Source organism: Microplitis mediator, chromosome 1 (genome assembly GCF_029852145.1).
Source record: "Microplitis mediator isolate UGA2020A chromosome 1, iyMicMedi2.1, whole genome shotgun sequence".
NCBI classification, from domain to species: Eukaryota; Metazoa; Arthropoda; class Insecta; order Hymenoptera; family Braconidae; genus Microplitis; species Microplitis mediator.
The window spans coordinates 7,640,131-7,661,900 of NC_079969.1; the positions used below are offsets into that span (position 1 = coordinate 7,640,131).

Consider the following 21,770-nt stretch of genomic DNA (forward strand, 5'->3'; position numbering starts at 1 on the left):
TCATCGATCAGTGAGTGGAAAAGAGAGAGGAAGAAAGTAACAATGATCGAAACAGAGAATAGACAATGAGATAAACAAAATAAAAAGAAAAAAGTTAACAGATAAATAATTTTGTTGTGGTCAAGATCAATTTTTTATTATTGCCAGTCATCGGTTTTAGTTCAATGGCCAAATGTCCTAAATTTTTCTATTGTTGAACTTTCGATTATATTTTAACATATTCTTATTGTTGCTTCCGTGATCTAGTTCAATGATTATGATTACCGAGGAATTAAAAAACTAGAAAGTTTATAATCAATTTATTATATTCGTCTATTGTTAAATGAAATTTTTTTATTATTTTTCCTGTGCGGAAATTCAAATATATGCAAGAGAGAAAATTATTTGCAGATGGAAATCACTACTATTTGATCAAAAACAATATTTAGATAATTTGGAAAAAAAATTTATTCACGAAATTGAGACCCTAACTTGTCCTTTTTGTTTTCTGGGCGACAGGAAACTTACATATATACATTTTTTTATGTAGAAAAACGTCTTATATAAGAAATTAATAAAGTTTTGTTATGAAAATTTCAAAAAATTCAAATTTTGGGGACAGATCTGAATTCTCAATTTTCTATTCACTTGCTGCTGGAAAATAACAATATTTATATTATTTTACCGAAAAGTTGTAATTTTCAATGAAAAATCAAATCCTATGAACTGAAAATTTAATTTTCGTCTTATAACTTCTGAAAAATTGAATTTTTTTTCAAAAATCACGGACATAAAAATCTTCTGCTTCGAAAAATTTCCAAAGTCACCAAATTATTCGGTTTTGTAATGTACCTGAAGATCGGAACGTTTTTCACGAAAAGAAAATGAAAAAATCGAAATGAAAAGTAAAAAATCTACTGGATCTAGATTTCTGAAATGTTTCGTACGTCAGCCGAAAATTGCAGCCTACCCCATTTACTTCTTAAGTAAAATTACATAAATTTTTTTCATTTTCGTTGCACGAAAAACGTTTCGACCTACAGGTTCATGTTTTTTATACAGAAGTCCCTAGTTTAGTGTTTAATCATCAATATTTCCTTAAAAAATTATTTTCGCCCCGAAAATTTTTGGAAAAAATTTTTTTTCCTGAAACTCCAAAAATAAAAAACAGAAAATCCAAATTTCGCAGCCGGGGAACAAAAATCTACACAATATCCAGCAAACATTTTCTAAAATACTTATTATTTAACAAACATTGAATTTTTTCGCGGGTATAAAAAAACTGAAATTTCCAAAAAAAATTTCTATAGCAAAAATGAATACTTTTTCAAAAAATACTTATATAACCTTAAAAAAAAAATCAAAATAACAATTTCCAGGCTGCAATTACTTAAAAAAAATTTTTTTTTCCAAGTAACACATGTGCAAAAACATGTTATACCATTTGGATTTAAGCGTAACACGTTTTTAAATTTTTATGAATTGTAAATTATTATTTGTGGAAAAAGGAAAAAAAAGTGTATACTTTAAAATTTAGAAGTACCTAAGTATAAGTACCTACCAGCATTAAAAATTTAAACAATCCAAAACATGTGTTACCCAGGTGAGAACAAACAATTGAAAAAAAAATGTATTTTTCTTTTAAAATTGTCGACACATGGTCATCTTATGTTGGCAAATATGTTTAGAGTATATATATATACATATTTATAGATATAGTTATTTTGAAACCCTTAGCTGAGCCTCAATAAATAATAGCCAAGGCATAAGATGGAGTTCTTTACCCTTTTCTTTAAGTAGGCAATGGCAAGAAAACAATTCAAGTAATAAAAATGACAGAAAAACAATAATCATACTAAGAATAAGAATTTTGAAAAATAGAAAAAGTCTTGATATGCGCACCCTTAAATGTCCGCTGAAATTCCAGGTGCATGAAGTGGAAGAAAGGGAACTGAACCTTTTATGGTTGAAGAAAAAAAAAACAGTTTTTAAAGCAGCAGACATGACTATAGTGGTGTAAGTCTGGTCTGGGACTTAATGTATTTTTGAAGCAGATATACGCCTTCTATTGCCGATTTTTTTTCTGGACAATCCATAGTAGATCCATGCCGATGCGATGCGATATTACGATGCAATGGCTTCAATGGATCCCCATTGATTTCAAAAACTCACAGCTGCACGATGTTCGAATAACATCAGTCGACTTTACAAGTCATACTCGTTTATTTTTACATCCTTTACAAATTTTATTATATATATTTTACTTCTAATAGCCTTTATAAGCAAATATTAAACATGCGCTTATTAATTATTTTTTTTTAAAAGATAAATCGAAATTGGCGCCCAATATGGTCGTTTATTGAGGGGTATCATGTTATTTAGGGGGTTAATTTGTGAGTAACTGTGGTTGGGGTGCGTAGGAATGATAGATAGGGTGAGATGATCCGCAAAAAATTTTTTTTTTAATTTTGTTATCCATTTTTGAGTAAAAATTAAAAAATCGAAATTGGGCGCCTCTTCGATCTTAACGAAAACCGGCATATTTCTGAATATTGGACTTCGATTTTCTTCAAATTTTCAGGGAATATACTTCTAACAATTCTACATATGAATGTTGGCATAAAAATTTCCTATCACAGGTGGAAAAAAATTTTTTTGATAAAAGTTTTTTTTTTTTTGTTAACTATGACGTTTTTTCAAAAGTAGCGATGATTTTTGAACTGATAAGTATATTCCCAGGTCAAAAATTAAATCTCATTCAGGCTCGCTTCACCTTATTTTCTTTTGAAGTTATCGATTTGCCGACGATTTTCCGATAAGATATCGAGTATTTCGACAAATTTTATTTTTGTCAACTTTTGTAGCTTTTTTCATCTTAGTTTGAACTTATTCGTCTTTACTTCAAGCACGACAGTCATCCACCTTACTTTTGACTTGCTGAACCAAGTCGAAAAAAGCAGTATTTTTTAGTGTAAAAATGTGTTTTTCGCATTCCATTTTAGTCTGAACTTTTTTGACTTATAATTCAAGTCGAATAAGTCTAAACCAAGTCAATTTCGACTTGATTTAGACTTTTTCGTCTTAAATCGTGACTAAGTAAGCCAGTTAAGTCTAAACCAAGGCAAAAACTCACTGTATTTCGTATCTCCGTAAAAAAGTCGAGTTAGTCTTGTGAAAAACGGCTCGAAATTTCGACTTAGTAAACCAAGTTTAAATCAAGTTTAATTTTTGACCCGGATTGGCTCAAAATTCAAGTGAAGTATGCTTCAAAGTATGTAGAAACAAGGTATATATCGCAAAAAATTATAAAAAAATTGCATAGGGCCCAAAAAAAAGTTCATTTGACGTGAGATAATGTCTTAACTAAGTCATGATATAAAATACTATTTTTAAAATATTAGGCGCTATAATTCGGGTAATAAATAATTTTTGATGAAGTTGGTCATAATTTGCGACTGAATAAAAAAAGGCAAGTAAAAAAAAAATGATGAAATAATAATGAAGTAAAAAAGACTAAAAACTATAAGAGGCTCTTTTATATACAGCTTACGCTATACAATTATCCCCTCTTGGGTTATAATATCCGAAAGAAGATCGGGGGGTAGGCAAACAGCCTGCCACGCGCCACAGTCTTTCCTTCTTTTCTTAACATATCTCACTCGTTTCTCATTTCTTTCTCGTTATAATTCTCTATCTCAGTCTTACAATATTATTCTACATTGGTTCCATCTTGCAGCGTGGCAGCCACCCGAGTTGTTGTTGTGCGAGCCGGCGACCAACAAAACATCTGTTGGGGACTTTGCTTGGGATATAAAGTTCCCTTACCAACTATTCCAATTCCCTTTTGCTTGCTGCTTATTTCTGCCTTCATACATACACTAACACATATTTACGTGCTTACTGTCTACGTCTACAGACTGCACTCAACATTCTTACACTTTTACATTATACATTGAGATCACGTGCGATATTTAAAGAGATCGCCGAATGCTGCATGGTAACAGCGTACTTGCTTTTACACTGAAATTTTTCGATTACATATCATTATTTTTTTCCTTTTCGACATAATTACGTTTTTTGCGATTTCGATTCTCCTGAAAAGGTTGAATATTTTCTGCCAGAAATTTTTGAAAAAAAAATCACTATGATATCTTGGTAGACGACCTGATTCTCCGTTAAATGAGTACCCACAACAATATATTTCGATAAGTACTTCATTAATTAATTAAAATGGTTAATTAATTAACTGCCTATTAATGCCCTATTTTGAATGACCTCACAAAATAAATCAATGTAAATATTAATATGCGTAAAAAGGACATATATAAATTCCAAAAAATTGACTTTAAAAAAAAACGAATTTTTTTAATTTTTTTGACTCAATATTTTTGTGACGCAAACATATCGATGTGGGTACTCAAATTAGCGGAAATTATCTCAAAAACTCGACCCTACCAATGATTATTGATAAAAATTAAATTAGAAAAAATTAACTATCGCTATTGATTATTTTAAATAATAATAATAATATAATATGGGCAAATGAATTAAAAAAATAAAATGAGCTTGTACATTAAGATGAGAAGAATTAAAAGAGGCATCTGCGTACTTGAAAAGCAGGTGGCAAGTCATCAGTTATAAATTTTTTTTTACACCTTTTGCAATTTTTTTTATCCATTTTGTCGTTATTATTATAAATAATAATCCTTGTACTGTCTTACATTACATGACAAGAAAGAAAAAAAAATAGACTGTCATATTTCAAATAAAAGTAGGCATTGAATTCTGTTTTATTGAAAATTATACAATTGCGATATATACCATATGACTAGTACATCTTGAGAATATTATTAGATATAGTTGGGCTGACAATAGACAATAATGTCGAGACAAAAGTAAATGTAATGTAATATAAAGAGAATATAGTACAAGAAATAGTTTTTAGTCGGCTTACTGCCGAGAACCTTTTCCAATTGACGTCATCGCGTTGGCTAATGGCTAATTCTTTAGTGATTGTTTTTTTTTTCTATGTACAAATTAAGAATACTAAAGTTTCGTAACACAACAGTTTTTTTATATCTTTGTTTGTATTTAGACTAAACAATTATCTAATTATAATTAATATTTTTAATTATCTAATTTGGTAACCGCTAAAACTTACAATATTACTTATTTTTTGTGGCACGCTTTGAAGTTGACGAGATTTAATTTTTTTATTAGAGCGTTAAATTTGTAAATATGACCCTAATTAATTTAATTAGTCTTAATTCAATTTAATTACTGAGGATTTTATCTTAAAATTTTACGAATTTCGTGAACTGGCTTTGAGTGATTAAGGTGACAATTCTAAATACATTAACCTAATTTCGGAGAATGCTCCCGGTGAAGTTCGGAATAAAATTAAGTGAAATGTTTTCAAATATTTTGATCGTTCTGTTATGTACCCGACGATCGAAACGTTTTTCGCGCAACAAATTTTGGGCTACCCCCGATCTCGAGAACTACCCCTTAAACAAATACATAATTTTTTTTAATTTTTGTTGCGCGAACAACGCTCCGATTTTCAGGTATATCTATTTTGCATATTTTTAAACGAAGAATTAAATTGTTTAGTAACTTTAGAAAATTGACAAAAGATCCCTTTAATTTGAGAAAAATCGTAGCTAACTATGAGATATTCTAACTTTTGACTACAATATGAACACAAGTTGTAAATCTACGTCCGGTTTTTGAAGACTAGTTGATAGAAAAGAAAGTGTTGCGGGAAAGAAGTTAAAGAACAAAAATTACTTTCAGTTTAACAGAAAATCCTGGGAAAGTTGATGGTAACTTTCTGACAAGATGACTTTATTAGGATAAAACCAATATAAAAATTCAGTATATCTAGGCTTCGAAATTGCAAAAATCTATTACGTATTATTTTGTTTTGGGATTTTCCGGGGGTCGAATGGATCTAGTAATTCTTTGTTACTTTCCTTGCATGAACCCTCACACTCTGTGAGGATTTCAGTAGGGGCCGAGTGATATAAGTATTTTGCACACCTCGAACGCGAAGTGGAGAGGTAGAGCTTTACTGTCGTCAAATGTCATAGCAGGGTTGTTGTCAACTTAAATCACCTCCACTATTTCATATAGCACTTGAACAAGAAAATGAATGCACCAATGTCAAGAGGACATTCCAATAAATAATGTTTCCGACTATAATAAAGATCTCTCATGTAAGAGTACGCATTAGGGTTCGTTATGGGAATGTCCCAAAGGTCAGATAAACGTGATGATTTTTTGTTATTTTTTTGAAGTTCTCAACAATGTTGGGGACTTCAGGTTCATTTTAAGGGGAAATGCCACCGGCCCTCTTTCTTACATTCAGAAAAATAACCGGGATAATCTTTGCTGCACTCGTAGAGTAAATGATAATTTTAAAACAATTTTTCTCGAAGACGAATTAGAATTTTTGAAAATACGAAATTTTTAGCTCTCTGTTAAGGTTTCAAAAAACGCTAAAGACTCTATTTCAGGTTTCCTGTGATGTACCTAACGATCGGAAAGTTTTTTGCACAACGCAAATGGAAAATTGATGTAATTTGACTGCATAAAATACTTAGGGGGTAATTAGGGGTAGCTGCGAATTTCAGCTGACATCTAAACACCGATGCGAAATATTTCAGAAATTTAGATCCAGTAGATTTTTTACTTTTCATTGCGTTTTTTTAATTTCGTTCTGCGAAAAAACGTTCTGATCTTTAGGTAGATTTCCAGTGTTTGTTCGTAAATTAAATTGAATTGAAAATTGACGTTACCCCTTAATAGATACAAAAACAATTTTCTTATACTTTGTTATGTGAATTTCTTTTCTCTACAAGTTTTGTTTGAAAGTTTTCTACAAATTTAATTTTGTTCATGAAATATTTGCGAAAAACTGTTTTTGGGGGGTGTTTTAATTTTTTTCCTCATTAACCGATGGGGTAAGGACTTTTCTATATTGAGGGGTGTTTGTAAGTGACGTCATGACCTTCAACCAAATTTGCACTAACTTTCAAGAAATGTCTCCTATTTCGGAGTTTCGACAGGACTACAGGTAACTCTTTTCAAATACTCAATTAAAAGTATGACAGATTAATAAAGAAAAAGATCTAAACACCATCTGATAATTCAAATCCGACATTAGATGGCGCCCATTGCTATTGCGTCAGTGCGGCAAAACATGCGGTATATCAGCTGTTCATCTTTGAAAAATTATCAACCAACTCAGCCGGTAAATAACCTTCGAAATCCTTAGATCCTTTATATTAATCTTTTCCATTCTTTCTTTCTTTCCTTACTTACATTTTACTCAATTGTTTTTTTTTGCATTTTATTTCGTTAACCCGAAATTCCATTCTTCTCAATCATGCCAACTTTACCTGTTTCTTTTTTTACAAATATTTCACTTTCACAATTAAAATTACAAATTTTTCATAAAAAATTATTTTTCTCAAAAAAAATTTATTTAAAAAAAAATAATTTTTTAAAATTAACACCAGAGTGTTAAATATTTTTTTTCACACCTAAACTGTTAAATTAATTATCATACATTTAGAAAATATATTTATGTCTAAACAATTTAAATAAATAACCTCCAAAATATATGAATTTATGACTTTTAAATTTAAAAAAAAAAAACTTACCATTATGACCGGTATTACTTGAAGACTGACCCATGATTTAAAAAAAAAAACTTTTTCTAAAATTATAAAATTATTAGAAAAAAAAATTTCTTTAACCCGAGGTAGTTTTCTATTATTTATTTATTTATATATTTATCAACACTTGGCCATTTATATTTATTGACTATTGAATATATTTTTAATTTATTTATAAAAAAAAAAAAATATAATCACTATTATATTTACGATTAATTATAAAAGTTGTTATTAATTTTTATCACTCCACGTTACTATTTATTGTTTGTTTGTTTGTTTATTAAATGATATTATATATTATATAAATATTGTATTTTTTAAATTTTTATTATAATATTGTCTGATGTAAAAAATATAATAACAATAATATATAATAACAGTTATGTAAAAAAAAACAAAAACAAAATTACATTGTCGATTGACCGGAGTCCTGCGACAACGGAAAAATATGGACGGTCTTTATAAATATATGTCAGATATACGTATATATAAATATATATATTTATTTTACTATAGTTTATACATCTGTTTGTACACACATGTATGTATTACATGCATGACATAAACATGTGATGTACAAAGATGTGTTTTAAAAAATATTTGCGCATGCGCGAAATTAACGCGCGAATTTTTTAAAAACAGGAAAATATTCAGCTGTAAAATGACGATTTATTTTTATTGGATTTTTTCGGGATTACATAAATCGAAAATTTATCAAAACTTTTTTGAAAATATGATATTTATAGTATCACATATATATAAAATAATTATCATATATATTTGAAAAGTTATGACTATTTTTTGTTACTTCTATAGTTTTAAATTCAAATATCGGCGGAACGGTTAAAGATACGATAAAAATGTAAGAATACTTTTTTGTAGAAAACAAAATTCTCTACAAAAAAGGTTTCCTATATTTTTGCGGTAAATTTATTAGCTGAGACACTGGAAGTATTTGAAGTATACATATTTTATGAAAATTGTAGCCTTATTTATTAGCATCATTTAAAATTATAATTATGGCTTAAAAATCTAAGATACGTCAAAAATGTATAAGAATGATTTTGTAGAAAATTTACTTGTCTACAAAAAAGGTTTCATTCATATTTTATGTAAATCCACTAGTTACGATGCTAGAGCTATAAAAAGTTAAAACCGTTTTTTTTTTTTTTTTAATTATTTCGCTTATTTTTATTTATTTTTATTCCAAGTTTTTATTAAATTGTTTTTTTTTTTATTATAATGCAGATCACGTTTTTTTTCTAATTAATGATTAATCAATAATAATTATTAATCATTAAATTAACATTAATTTTTTTATCTTGATATCAAATTGTAGATATTAAACATAGAACGTATATGTAAATATATGTACACACCCTCACCTGCCTTTATATACATATATATGTATATATATTTATAACACACGATTACTATGGTAACAATTGATCACAACAAAGTAAATAAAATTTCCATTAAACTAAATTACACCCTCGTGTTAAAATAAAAATTAATAATTTAATAATAAAAAAAATAATTAACAATGTTCATAATTACCGTTAATAATTGTTGTAATAAATTATTAAAATATAACAACACTAATAAATAATGAATCAAATAATAAAATCATTTTATTTTATGTTTATTATTTTTATTCATTTACATCAATGTAAGTATTCAAAATAATGACTATTTATCGATAATGCATTTAAATAAGATGATTTAAAAAGCTACAGATTAATAAAATTATTTTTATTAAACAACAATTAGGTCAAGCAATAGACTGTTTCAAATGTATGTCAGTTGGTGGTGACAATAAAGAGTGTGACGACCCTTTTCATAACAACGGATCAATTGGTTTTTTAGAATCACCGTGTTTAAGTGGTCGTAAAGGACGTGATGGTCTTTTTCCGGCTACTTCTTGTATCAAACTTTCAGGATTTTATTGTAATTTATTTAAATATATTTTTATGAATTTTCAAATTTTTATTTTTAGTTAAAAAAATTCATACACTGTAAAAAATCGGGAGTGAATTCGGAATGATTACAGATTTCATTTAAATTCAAATTTACTTCGTCAATCGGAGTCTTAATATTAAAATAAACACGATATCGGTTAGCCGATGTCTAATAATTTTTGGATTTTTTTAGAAAAGATAGATTATAGAAAAAAAGATAATTTAAAAAATTGCACCTACAGCTTATGTAATTTTCTACAGTCGCATATTTTTAGTTTCTTTTTTTTTTGCAACTGATTTGTTGAAAATAAAAATTCGAAAATATTTGATGGCCTACTAACTTTAGGGCCATGAATAAACTCCCTATAGAAGTGAATTTTACTCCGAGGAGATTAAATAAATACACAGTCATCCACCCCGAATTCACTCCGAAAATTTTCTACAGTGTATATAAAATAATTAATAGTTATTATTATTATTAATATTATTTTTAGATGATACTGGAGTTTCATTAACAATTAGAACATGTGCATTAGATAGTGGAACACTTACAACTGATTCTGAAATAGTGCGAATGTCACATTGTGGTGGTTTTTATTTCGCTGATAAGTAAATAGAGTTGATTATATATCATTTATTTCTGATAGGGTGATCAGTTCAGTGAATGAACACGACCCCTTGCTTAAAATATCCGATAGATTCTTATAGCTGTATGTGTAAGGCCGCCTATACTTAACTATAGCACTTCTCATAGACCTCATTCATCCTTTTTAAAATTCTATGGGAATTTATGAGAACCTATTCGATTCTATGAGATTTTCTAAACAGGGCCAACGGATTAACATTATTTAATTTTTACCTACATTATTTAGATTTTAATTATAATCATACAGAAAAAAACGGATTTCAAAATTTAGTTATAATTACTGTGCGGAAAGTAACCTGAAACCATTCCCACACGGAAAAAATATATATCCGTATATATTCGGGCAAATCTGAATATATGCCGCATATATTCAGATTTGCCCGAATATATACGAATATATACTTTTTCCGTGTGGGTTAGTGGATCCGATAGCTTTTACTTTTAGCGTACGTCAAAAATCACTATTCCACAAGTAAAAGATACAAACACTTAATAATTTTTAACTTATGATATCGTATTTTACTTATGGAATAGTAATTTTTGACGTACGCCAAAAGTAAAAGCCATCGAATCATTAATGGTTTTAAGTTACTTTCCACATAGTAATTTTTGCATACTTTTTTTCCGTGTACATAAAGATAATGTTTCATTGCTGTTTGATTAACAATTTTTTTGACTTCAGTTCTAATTTCGTTGCATCCTTCTATATTAAAATACCAAAAAACACGACCGTTCATTCACTGGCACAGTCGCCCTATGATTCTTTTATCGATTTTCGCCTGTGTATTTAAGTGGCGCGAAACCAAATTTAAATTTTCAGCCGATTATTATTTTTTTTAAATAAATAACTTCATAATAAATATTGAAAAATTAATATATATATTATTACAGATACGTTCGCGGCTGTGTTCAATCCTGTAATGACGTTGACGCTTGCAACTCTTCTATATCAATAACCAAAATAAATATCTCTCATTACTTAATATTCATCATAATAATACAATTTTTATATAAAAACTTATAATGCTGTACGCTTAAAATAATGTAATTATTATAAAAAAATTATGTCATCAAAATAATCAATTAACTATTTTTTATAATAATTATGAGCTGAGCACTGCCTTAAATTAAATTTGTTAAAGTCACAATAAAGCTTCTTTAAAAATCGCAAAGAAATTTTTATTATTTATTACAATGTTTTCAAAAAACAAAGTTTACATGAAATACAAAAAAAAAAAACATAATTTTTCGTTAAAAAAATGGTTTAGTTCCTCGTAGATCTCAGTTGTTTAATGAGATTTAATAAGATCTACACCCTGAAAAAAAAAGTAATAATTCCTCCCATCTTAACCCTTCGTTTCGAGTTACTTTTCATATGATCATTTTTGCTTACTTTTTTTTCCGTGTACCATTTTTTTGTGACCATAATAATTGAAATTACAAATAAGTACAAGATTTTCCGTAATTATACACAAAACTTGTTGCGTCATTAGGACAATTGAAGGCATCGGAAAAATGTTCAGTACTCGTTACGGCCTTGAAGTAACCAAATTCAAAAATATTATATTTGCCATCAATAACTTTGGGCCAGTTTGAAGTATCCATGCAACTAATGCGCACAGAATCAATCCAGAAGAGTTGATTATTCGTGTAGGGTAATCCCGGTAACGCAGGCTCGATTCCGTTATTTTTTACCCACCGTTGGTAGGCCAGGTATGCGATCTTGTAACCCATATAGAAACTAACTCGCCAGCTTACCTTCGCATTATTGGCCTGTAACAAAAATATATCAATGAGTTAATAAAATGAAATTATGACAACATTGAATTATAATGAGATAGTGATTGTTATACATATTGTTGGACTTCTTCAAAGTTGGTATAGTTATCATACTGATGACGGAAACATGAAATCAATTCTTCATTTGACTTATGCTCGGCATGGTAGATAACTTTCGAAAGCTCTATAGCAATTATTGGTGCCAAGCGACCGAAGTTCACGTGCATTGGATATTTGGGGTCGAAAATCGGTTCTCGAAACATACCCATCGATATATCTGTAACCAGAAATAAAAAATCAATCAATCATATCAATAATAAATTTTGTCTTTGATAAATCAGATTTAAATTCTTACATATTCTTCCAAAAGTACTGAAAGCAAAATTAAATTTCATTGGATTGATTGCATTCTTAAGGCCTAGACTGGTAACATTATTAAATTTTTTATTTGTATTGAATAATTCCAAATTTAATAAGGTCTGGAAATAATTATTGGTATCAATTTCCAAATTTTTGTAGTAATCATCAAAGTCACTGTCGCTTTTATCTCTTTCTTCAAAACCAATAACAAATTTCGTATTTTTAATTATCTCAATATCGTCTTTCTTTTCTTCCTGGTTCATCCAAGTTGACTCATTGATTAAATCCACCAGTACCGCTTTCAAATTAGCGATAATTTCTTCAATGCCATTTACGATCTCACTGCCGATGTAATTTTTAGCGTACAATAAATTAACAGCGGGCCCTAGATATTTTTTGACAACGCCCACGCAAGAGAGCTCGCGCGTCATATCTTCACAGGTCTGGGTTAGACAATATTCGCGTTTTAACTCACGATATTCTTCCGTCAAATAGGGAACCGTATTTTGAATCGTTTTCCATACAGCGTAATTTGCTAACACATGTTTTGGAGTTTTCTCAAAAAGTTCAATGAAATTTGGGAGAGATTCTGTTTCCCATAGAGAAAGTTCAGAAATTTTTATAGGAGTTTCAAGGTTATTTATTATGACATTGTTGATTAATTTATCCCAATTTATTGACGGCCATTTTTTGATTAATTCTTCAATCGTTATTTCATTAGAACCGTTCCCTGAATGTTTGCCCAAACGAACCTGAACAAATAAATTTAAATAAATGTTCCGAAAATTTTTATTAAAACAGTTAAAGTCGTCCCGGTGCAAGAATGGGATTTTATTTTCTACACAGAAAAAAGGATTTCTGGGCACAAAAAAAAATTTTTTATTATGAAATGAAAACAAAAATTTCAAGTTATTTATCGACCTAGAATATATAAATTAATCTACTTGAAATTTAATTATCGATTAGATTGTTCGAAAATATCCAATAAACTTTCTGTTAAGTTCAAATATTTTTAATAATTCTTTTGAAATTGAATTAAATATTAGATTATTTTGAGTTATCCATTCAAAATCAAATTATCAATTAAATGGATTCATATAGAAATTTTAAAAATTAAACGAATAATTTCATGGTGAGAAAATTACAACTTTTTTTTTAATAAAAATTAAAATTGTTTTCATTAAAAAATCAGCAACCCTGTTTAAAAAGTCATGTATTATCCTCATGATTTTAGTCTCAATTTTTTAAATTTTTTAGTAATTTTCGCAAGGCTGTAATCGTGAAAAATAATCGTATTAAGATTTGAAAAAAAAAGCATTTTGTAGCTTTAAATTTCTACTAGTTTCGCTGCATTTTGATAAATGATTTTTTAGATCTGCAACTTTTGCGTAAACATGAAAAATATCGCGAGACAAAAATTTTCAATATTTTTTTTTTTTTTCCAAAGTCCATGGGCTGTGGGATAATTTTTCCAGCTAAACTAATGCATAGGCCGGTTACCAAATTTATTCAGCTTTAATTTGCATTTTCTTGGAGTTTTGTACAACTTCTCGCTGAGATATTAGCCTTCAAAATGATCCTATTGGTTTTAATCATGGATATTTCAGGTACCAATGATCGCACAGTAAATTGGAGGGCGGGGTTAAAAACTCGAATAAATTCCCTGTAAGACCCCTTCATCAGTTTTTGGAAAAATTTTTTTTTTTATTTTTAACATCCCTTAGAAGTAAATACAAAAAAATACCTTTTTTCGGTTTTTCAGTAAATCAACCGCTGCTTTGTAAATATCAATGAAGAGACTAATGTTTGCAGATTTTTGTTAGCTTAATGTACCCCCAATAACCCTGTACATTTTTTAATTGATCTATCGAACTGTTTTACCGGACGATTGATCGCAGTTTTGCAAAAGAATTAAAGGAATAAGTTTTGTTCCTTTAATAAAGTAATCATCACTAAAATGAAAAAATAATTTTTTTTTCTTATCTTCCATTTTTGCGTTGGTTACTCAGTAAATGTGAAAAAAAGAGAAAAAAAAAACATTTCCAAAAAATGTCATAAATAGTCAAAAAAAAATAGAATTAAAACTTGGTTTTTGTGTTCGAAATTTTTTTCTTTTTCTCTTTTCTTCATATTCACTGAGTAATCAACGCAAAAAATGGAAGAAAAGTAAAAAAAAAATTGAAAAGTAAAAAAAAAAGTGAAAAAAAAATTTTTTCATTTTGGTGATGATTACTTTTTTAAAGGAACAAAACTTATTCCTTGAATTCTTTTGCAAAACTGCGATCAATCACCTTGAAAAAACGATTAGATAGATCAATTAAAAAATGTACAGGGTTATTGGGGGTACATTAAGCTAACAAAAATCTGCAAACATTAGTCTCTTCATTGATATTTACAAAGCAGCGGTTGATTCACTGAAAAACCGAAAAAGGCATTTTTTTGTACTTACTTCTAATGGATGTTAAAAATAGAAAAGAAAATTTTTCCAAAAAATGATAAAGGGGTCTTACAGGGAATTTATTCAAGTTTTTAACCCCGCCCTCCAATTTACTGTGCGATCATTGGTACCTGAAATATCGATGATTAAAACCAATAGGATCATTTTTCGTTTGAACGCTGATATCTCAGCGACAAGTTGTAAAAAACTCCAAAAAAATGCAAATTTAATCTGAATAAATTTGCTAACCGGCCTATGCATTGGTTTAGCTGGAAAAATTATTCCAGAGCCCATGGACTTTGGAAAAAAAAAAAAAATATTGAAAATTTTTCATGTTTACGCAAAAGTTGCAGGTCTAAAAAATTATTTATCAAAATACAGCGAAACTAGTAGAGATTTCAAGCTTCAAAATACTCTTTTTTAAGTCTCGATACGATTATTTTTCACGACGTTACAGCATAAATTTGCATGCGTCATGCATGCTTATGTATGATAGTACAAAGCCATACTTAGTCAAGCGTTTATGCGTAACCATTTTTTTGCGCCCTAAGAAAATTTTCGTTTTCAATCCATAATGCAAAAATTTTTTTAGGGCAAATAAAAATTATTTGCGCCAATAAATCCTTATTTTCTGAGTCAATCCACGACTTCCAAATTTTTCCATCGTGGATTTAATCCCGGGACGACGATACTGAAAAATGTTTTTATTACCTCTAAAATTTTTCGTTCGAATTCGACGATTTCATCAATATCTTTTGAAACATCTCGTTTGTTTCCTAGTAAAGTAGAAATTTTCGCAATATAATTCTGGTAAGCAGCATTCAGTTTATCCGAAGAATTGGAACTTTTGTGATTCCACTCTTCTGGTACGGCCTGCAAGTAAATTCTTCTTTTGACAAACTACTCAAGAAATAAAAATCGTATATTTTAAAAAATTAACTTACGTAGATAAAGTATTTCATTGACCCTTCATTGAAATACGGGTATATTTCAGGTTCGATGTTCAAAAAAGCATCGAAATTCAGACCGATTTTCTTGGATTCAATAGTGAAGTCTACCCAGTCGAAATTAGAGTCTTTGACGCCTGTCAAAAGAGGCCAGCCGCCCAATTTTTCGACAACTTTTTTCAGTACATCCAAAGCTTGTTGTCCAACGGCCTCTGGAAAATCGAATTTATTACGTTCAATGATATAATGGAGATTTATTTTAAGCCAATTTAAATGTACTCACTATCACTCATACATGTTTTGTAAAGATCCTCGATAAGCTTGAATGGTTTTAAGTTTATTGACATTTGATTCTGAATCAAATCATCCATTTTCTTATCTACGACGGAAACGAAGTTGCTTGATACTTCTGGGTTTCCTTTGGCATTGCCACAAGCGAATTGGTAGAAATTATCACAGGGACTGACATCGGTATTGCGATATTTAAGAATATCAGCTGCTGTAAAACAAAAATTAGCTAAGACCTATCGTAATCTCCTTAGCACAGAAATTATTCTTGTTTGAAATGCTGTGGTGTCATAGTAAAGCCGGACTATGTTGGCCACTTGACGGAAATTGAAGTAAACACATGCAAAAATTACTATGGTCATCGAACAATTTACAATGGTTACAGTAATTTGCGATATAATCGTTGTAAATTTTACGATAGCCATAGTGTTTTTCGTTGGGTTTATTTCAATTTCTGAAGATGGCCAACATGGTCCGACTTTACTATGACATCAAAGTATTTCAAACGAAGATAATTTCTTTGTGTAGATAATCCATATATTCATATTGATCTACTTATAAGATCTACTACGATCTTGAAAATGGCACCAATTATATCTACATATAGATCGCAACTACTTCTTTTCAGTCGTTAGTTGCCCATTTCTTTAACTATACCTGACTAAAAACTCCGATTTAAAGTCAGTTGGATGTCGGAAACGCTTATGAAGCGCCCTCACGTCCCAATTCGAATCAATCAGAGTTTTTAATTAGGAATCCTGATGCAATGTTAAATATTTATTCTTACACTTAAATATACAATTATACTAAAAAAACTTACTTATATTTTTCATATTCCCAATAGTAGCTGACGTTCCAAATGGAACAATGAAGCAAATAATTCCTATGATTGGAATGAGTCGATCCATTTCCCTTCGCCTACTGCAATAATCAAAAATATTTATTACAAAACTAATTTTAACCACCCGGATCGAAAAATTAGATCTGATTCAAAATAAATGGAAATTCTAATGTTTTTTATTGAATTTAAATTTTTAAATCGTATATACATTATATGGGAATTTATTCAGTTTTTGTCGAAACTGTTCCCTATTCAAGCCAATTGCAGACGTTTTCGTTCTATATTTAGTCTGCTTTTAGATTAAAAAGAGACATTTTTCTGTTAAAATTATTAGTCTGTTCATTTGTTTTTAGGACAAAGATAGACTTTTTTTTACTATAATTTTTAGTCTACTTTTAATCGCCTATAGATCAAAAGCAAGGCTTTTTTAAAATATAAACAATAATAATCTAGATTTATAAATTTATTTTAATTTTCTTGATATTTGAAACATGCCAGGGTTGCATATTTTTTCAATTTAAAAAATCACAATTACTGTTTTAAAAAAAATTAATAATTGAAATGATTCTGATTATGAATTTTTTTCGAAAATGGGAAATGAAAGTCATTTTAATTTTTATTTCGAAGAAATATTTAATGTAAATTATAATAATTAATTGTTTTGTTCTAAATTGAAGCGATTTTAATTTTTTGTAAAATAGGTAATTAAAAGTATTTCAATTTCCAATTTTTTGGAAAATGGATAATTAAATTATTACAATTTATTAGTTTTGAAAGGAAGAATCGTTGTGATATTCTAAAGTTTTTTCCTACGATGCATCGTTAGCTAGTTATAAACATCAGAAGACGCAAAATGAATTTTTTCAATGTTATTCTTATGGAAAATAGAAAAGTGAGATACAGAACCTTTTAATGTTAATATTAAGTGCTCTAATTTTCAAAGGCGTATTTTTATATCTAAATCAAAGTTTTGAACCTGTTTCCGAACGAAAATTTTTTTTTTTTTTTTTTTTTAACAACATATTATTACATGTTTTATTTTTCGAATTCTGCGGTGCCAATTTTTTAATGAAAAAAATTACAATCGCGTGATTATTAAAAAAATGAATAATTAAAATGATTTGAATTATCTACTTTTTTGTAAATGGATAATTAATAGGATTTTGATGTTTAATTTGTAAGAAAATGGATTCATGACATTTCTTTCATTTTTCATTTTCCAAAAAATGGAAAAAAATCTAATTAATCCATTCTTCAAAAAATGGATAATGAAAAAAATTTAATTAATCCATACAAAAATTATTAATCAAAATAATTTTAATTCAAACATTTATTTTTAATTAATCAATTATTTCGATAATGCATTTAAAAAAATCGATTTTTTGCAACCCTGAAATATGCTAGTGCGCTTTCATGATAAAATGTCACAGGTATATTGATGGTTCCTAATCCCAAAATAATTTTTGATTTTTTACAGTAAATCATAAAAATTTCTTGCCATTTTAAGACTAATTTTATTACTTTTATTCAACATTATAAATATTTAGTCAAGACAACTAAAAAAAAATTGTCAAACTATCATTTTAACTGCCGACATTTTTAAGCAAAAAGACACTAAGTAATATGGTAAACAAAACATAATAAATTCTATTACTTTGAATATTTTTTATAAATATTGTCTATAAATGAAAATATCACGTTTAGTTGCGTTAAGTTAGACTTAAATCAGATCAAATTTGTCAACCCGGGCAAAATACGTAATATTATTTAAATAAGTAGTAGAATTACCTGCAATGCCTGTTGCCGTTCACCAAAACCATAGTTAACTTTTAAACGTTATTTCCTCTTCGAAATTTGAGAACTTAGTAACCCGTTTGTGTCAGATCTAAGCTCTTATTTATAACCGGACTATCAGAATAAGAGAGGGACCTAAATTCATTGATTAAAATTATCATATGACTAGTGATGTTGAACTCCATAGCATAGCTAGGTTTGTGTACATGGGGAAATATCGGATAGGCTATCATTAGATTAAGTGCTAGGGTTTCTTAAATGCTTCAACATTGTTAGAGTTATTTTTGTGTCCTTGAAAAAATTATTTGATCGAAAAAAAAATAGATCGTAATAAATTATCATTGAATGTTATCTTCCGGTTATGCTCGTATGTGTTTTTATTTTCGTGTTACTTAACAGTCAATTTAATAATCTCTACACGGTTAAATAAATTCTGTTACGAATGAAGGCCGTTTAATCTTTTAGGATAAAATAATATTAAACAAGGGGAACTTTTGATCGTTTGTAAATAAATATTTTTGTTTCCTGTAAATAAATTTTTCTGTAACTATGTCAGGTATAAAATCACAAAAAAACTAATCCTCTGGTCAATAAAATAATCTGAAATTTTTGTAACTGTCGAAAAAAGTCTATAATTTTTTTTTTTTTTTGGTAATAACTTAGATGCTTTTGGCTTACATTTAATTTATGAAGAAAGTATTGGAGATATATAAAAATTACTAGAGCTCTAGACCTTTTTTGTCGAAAATTAAATTCCTTTTAAAAAAGTATTTATTGTTTTTTGTCAAAAAACTGGTGGTTAAAACGTTTTAATAAAGAGTAAAAAGACAAAATTTATTTTCAGACAAATAATTTTTTTTTTATTTGATGCATGTGATTGATATATCATTCAACTACACGAAAAAGTACTTTTACAAAATATAATTCTACTTTCATTAAGGGGGACCACTAGTGTGAAATTTTGAAAAAAACAATTTTTTTGCATGTTTCGATAGTTTATATTTTCAAAAATAACATACTAAAATTTCAAGGGCATATCTCAAATAGTGTTTTTGAGTTACAGCCATCCAAAGAATAGCCGCTTATCGGTTCTCGAAAATACATTTTTTGCAAAATCGCTGTAGTTTATAATAGTCCTTTTTGCCCTAATACAGTTCTGTATGTATTCAAAATTTAAAAAATTAGATCCAAGGCTGTTTCAAGTATATTCTTATCTAATTTTATATAAGGAATTCAAATCTGAAAGTCATTTCTTTGGAGGCTGGTCAAATTTTTAGTTATTAACAATTTAAATGTTTAAATTATGATATCTTGAAAATTAATTTTTTTTTATACTATCGAATTTGTCATGAAATTTTGAATAAACAATGTCTGTTATTTTATATAATTATAGATATTTAAATTGTTTAGTAAAAAAGTCATACGGGCGGGCAAAACATGTAAGATGCGCGTGCAGCGTCTCATGCTTACACACTTACTCACTCACTCGCATATGCTATCCTCTATTAACGCACGAATAATAATCCGATCACTCATGTTATACTCCGTCCCTATTTAACAAATGATTTGGACAAGGACGGAGTATGACATGCGAGATCGAATTATTATTCATGCGTTAATAGAGGATAGCATATGCAAGTGAGTGAGTAAGTGTGTAAACATGAGACGCTGCGAGCGCATGTTACATGTGTTTGCCCGCCCGTATGACTTTTTTATTAAACAATTTAAATATCTTTGTAAATATCTATAATTAAATAAAATAACTAGGACATATTTCATTTAAAATTTGATGACGAATTCAATAGTGTAAAAAAATTTATAAAAACAAATTAATTATCGAGATATCATGCTTTAAACATTTAAATTGATAATAACTAAAAATTCGACCAGCCTCCAAAGAAATGAATTTCAGATGCATAAGAGTAAGAATACACTTAAAACAGCCTTTGACATAATTTTTAAAAATTAGAATACATATAAAGCTGTATTACAAATGTAATTTTGGCAGGCCAACAATGTCAAATTTTTGCGCTAAATTTGAAATTTTTTTTTAAATTCCATCATTTTGTTAAATTAAAATTTTTTTTTTAGCCCGAGAGTCATGGTAAGGAAATACCTTCTAGTTTAATAAAATTTTGTTTTTTTTTCATTTCATGCACTGTAAAGGTTGATATCACTGCAGTCGTGGGAGGGGGGGGAGGTTCGAAGCAATGAGAGATTGTGAATAACTCGTTGAATTTTGCATTTTTTGGTCTAAAAATTTTATTCACAACTATATCTTTGAAACGTTAAAACATTCCATGCAGTAGTGTTCTTTACAAAAATTCCCAAAAACCATTTTTTTTTCAGGCGGTCACATTTGTGCTCCCCGCCTCTAATAAGGATCAGCACAGAAATTAAAGTTGCCTCGTTCTGAATAACCGCACAATTTAGTGCAACATTCTTCATTTCTTCGACACTATTCATAAGAATTATAATAAGTAGTGATATAAATATATGAATAATTAAAGAATATTTTATTATATTTACGGCATATCCATGTCCTAGACAAGCTTCGACTGTGATTTCAGTATTCGAAATAATGACGAGAATCGCAAAAAATGCTAACAGTATCTTCATTATTTCATTATTAAATCAATTTAAATTCTAGAGTATTACAATAAATACAAAAAGAATTATTTCGTGCAGTGATTAAAATAATTTTTATAAATTTAAAGTTATTAAATATACAAGCGAAGTATTATCCGGCTACAATAAAGTTAATGGATTTAAAATGAAAATTTTTATCGGCTTGTGTATGAAACCCATATTTGTAATAGTTGATACGAAATAACAAAATATATTGTTACAATTGCGATCAAAAGAAAGAAAGAATTGAAAATATTTATCTTAAGGGGAGCGTGAGGTCATTCTGGTCTTCATATACTCCAAGTCACCAATTAAAAACAAAAATTATATTTATAACTCTGACTGCATGACTATATGACGCTGTCTTCAGATATTTAACGGCGTTTTTCTTCGTGCATTCATTAAATAAACTACTGTATACATCTAGTGAC

General features: G+C 28.5%; 3 protein-coding genes across 4 annotated transcripts in view; 1 reads left to right on the forward strand and 2 right to left on the reverse strand.

Annotated features, from left to right (window-relative positions):
• Positions 1-8,111, reverse strand: part of LOC130673332 (protein neuralized) — a 36,821-nt gene extending 28,710 nt beyond the window's left edge. Inside the window, exon 1 of the mRNA XM_057478469.1 lies at positions 7,647-8,111. Within this exon, the coding sequence (XP_057334452.1) occupies positions 7,647-7,680 (34 nt within the window). The 5' untranslated portion in view covers positions 7,681-8,111. The remainder of the gene's footprint in view (positions 1-7,646) is intronic.
• A 995-nt stretch (positions 8,112-9,106) lies between these two features.
• Positions 9,107-11,444, forward strand: LOC130675982 (uncharacterized). Its single transcript, XM_057481964.1, has 4 exons — positions 9,107-9,330; positions 9,432-9,608; positions 10,114-10,228; positions 11,157-11,444. Exons 1-4 carry the CDS (start codon positions 9,270-9,272, stop codon positions 11,287-11,289), a joined length of 486 nt encoding a protein of 161 aa, XP_057337947.1. The 5' UTR covers positions 9,107-9,269; the 3' UTR covers positions 11,290-11,444.
• An 11-nt stretch (positions 11,445-11,455) lies between these two features.
• Positions 11,456-19,358, reverse strand: LOC130674425 (neprilysin-2-like). Of its 2 annotated transcripts, none has more exons than XM_057479860.1 (8): positions 18,706-19,358; positions 16,897-16,997; positions 16,072-16,284; positions 15,786-16,000; positions 15,553-15,714; positions 12,400-13,156; positions 12,119-12,321; positions 11,456-12,038 (listed from the first exon to the last, which is right to left on the reverse strand). In XM_057479860.1, exons 1-8 carry the CDS (start codon positions 18,735-18,737, stop codon positions 11,703-11,705), a joined length of 2,019 nt encoding a protein of 672 aa, XP_057335843.1. In that variant the 5' UTR covers positions 18,738-19,358; the 3' UTR covers positions 11,456-11,702. The 2 variants fall into 2 exon arrangements, with proteins under 2 accessions (XP_057335843.1, XP_057335768.1); XM_057479785.1 differs by having other exon boundaries at positions 16,072-16,287.
• Positions 19,359-21,770: the final 2,412 nt, after the last annotated feature.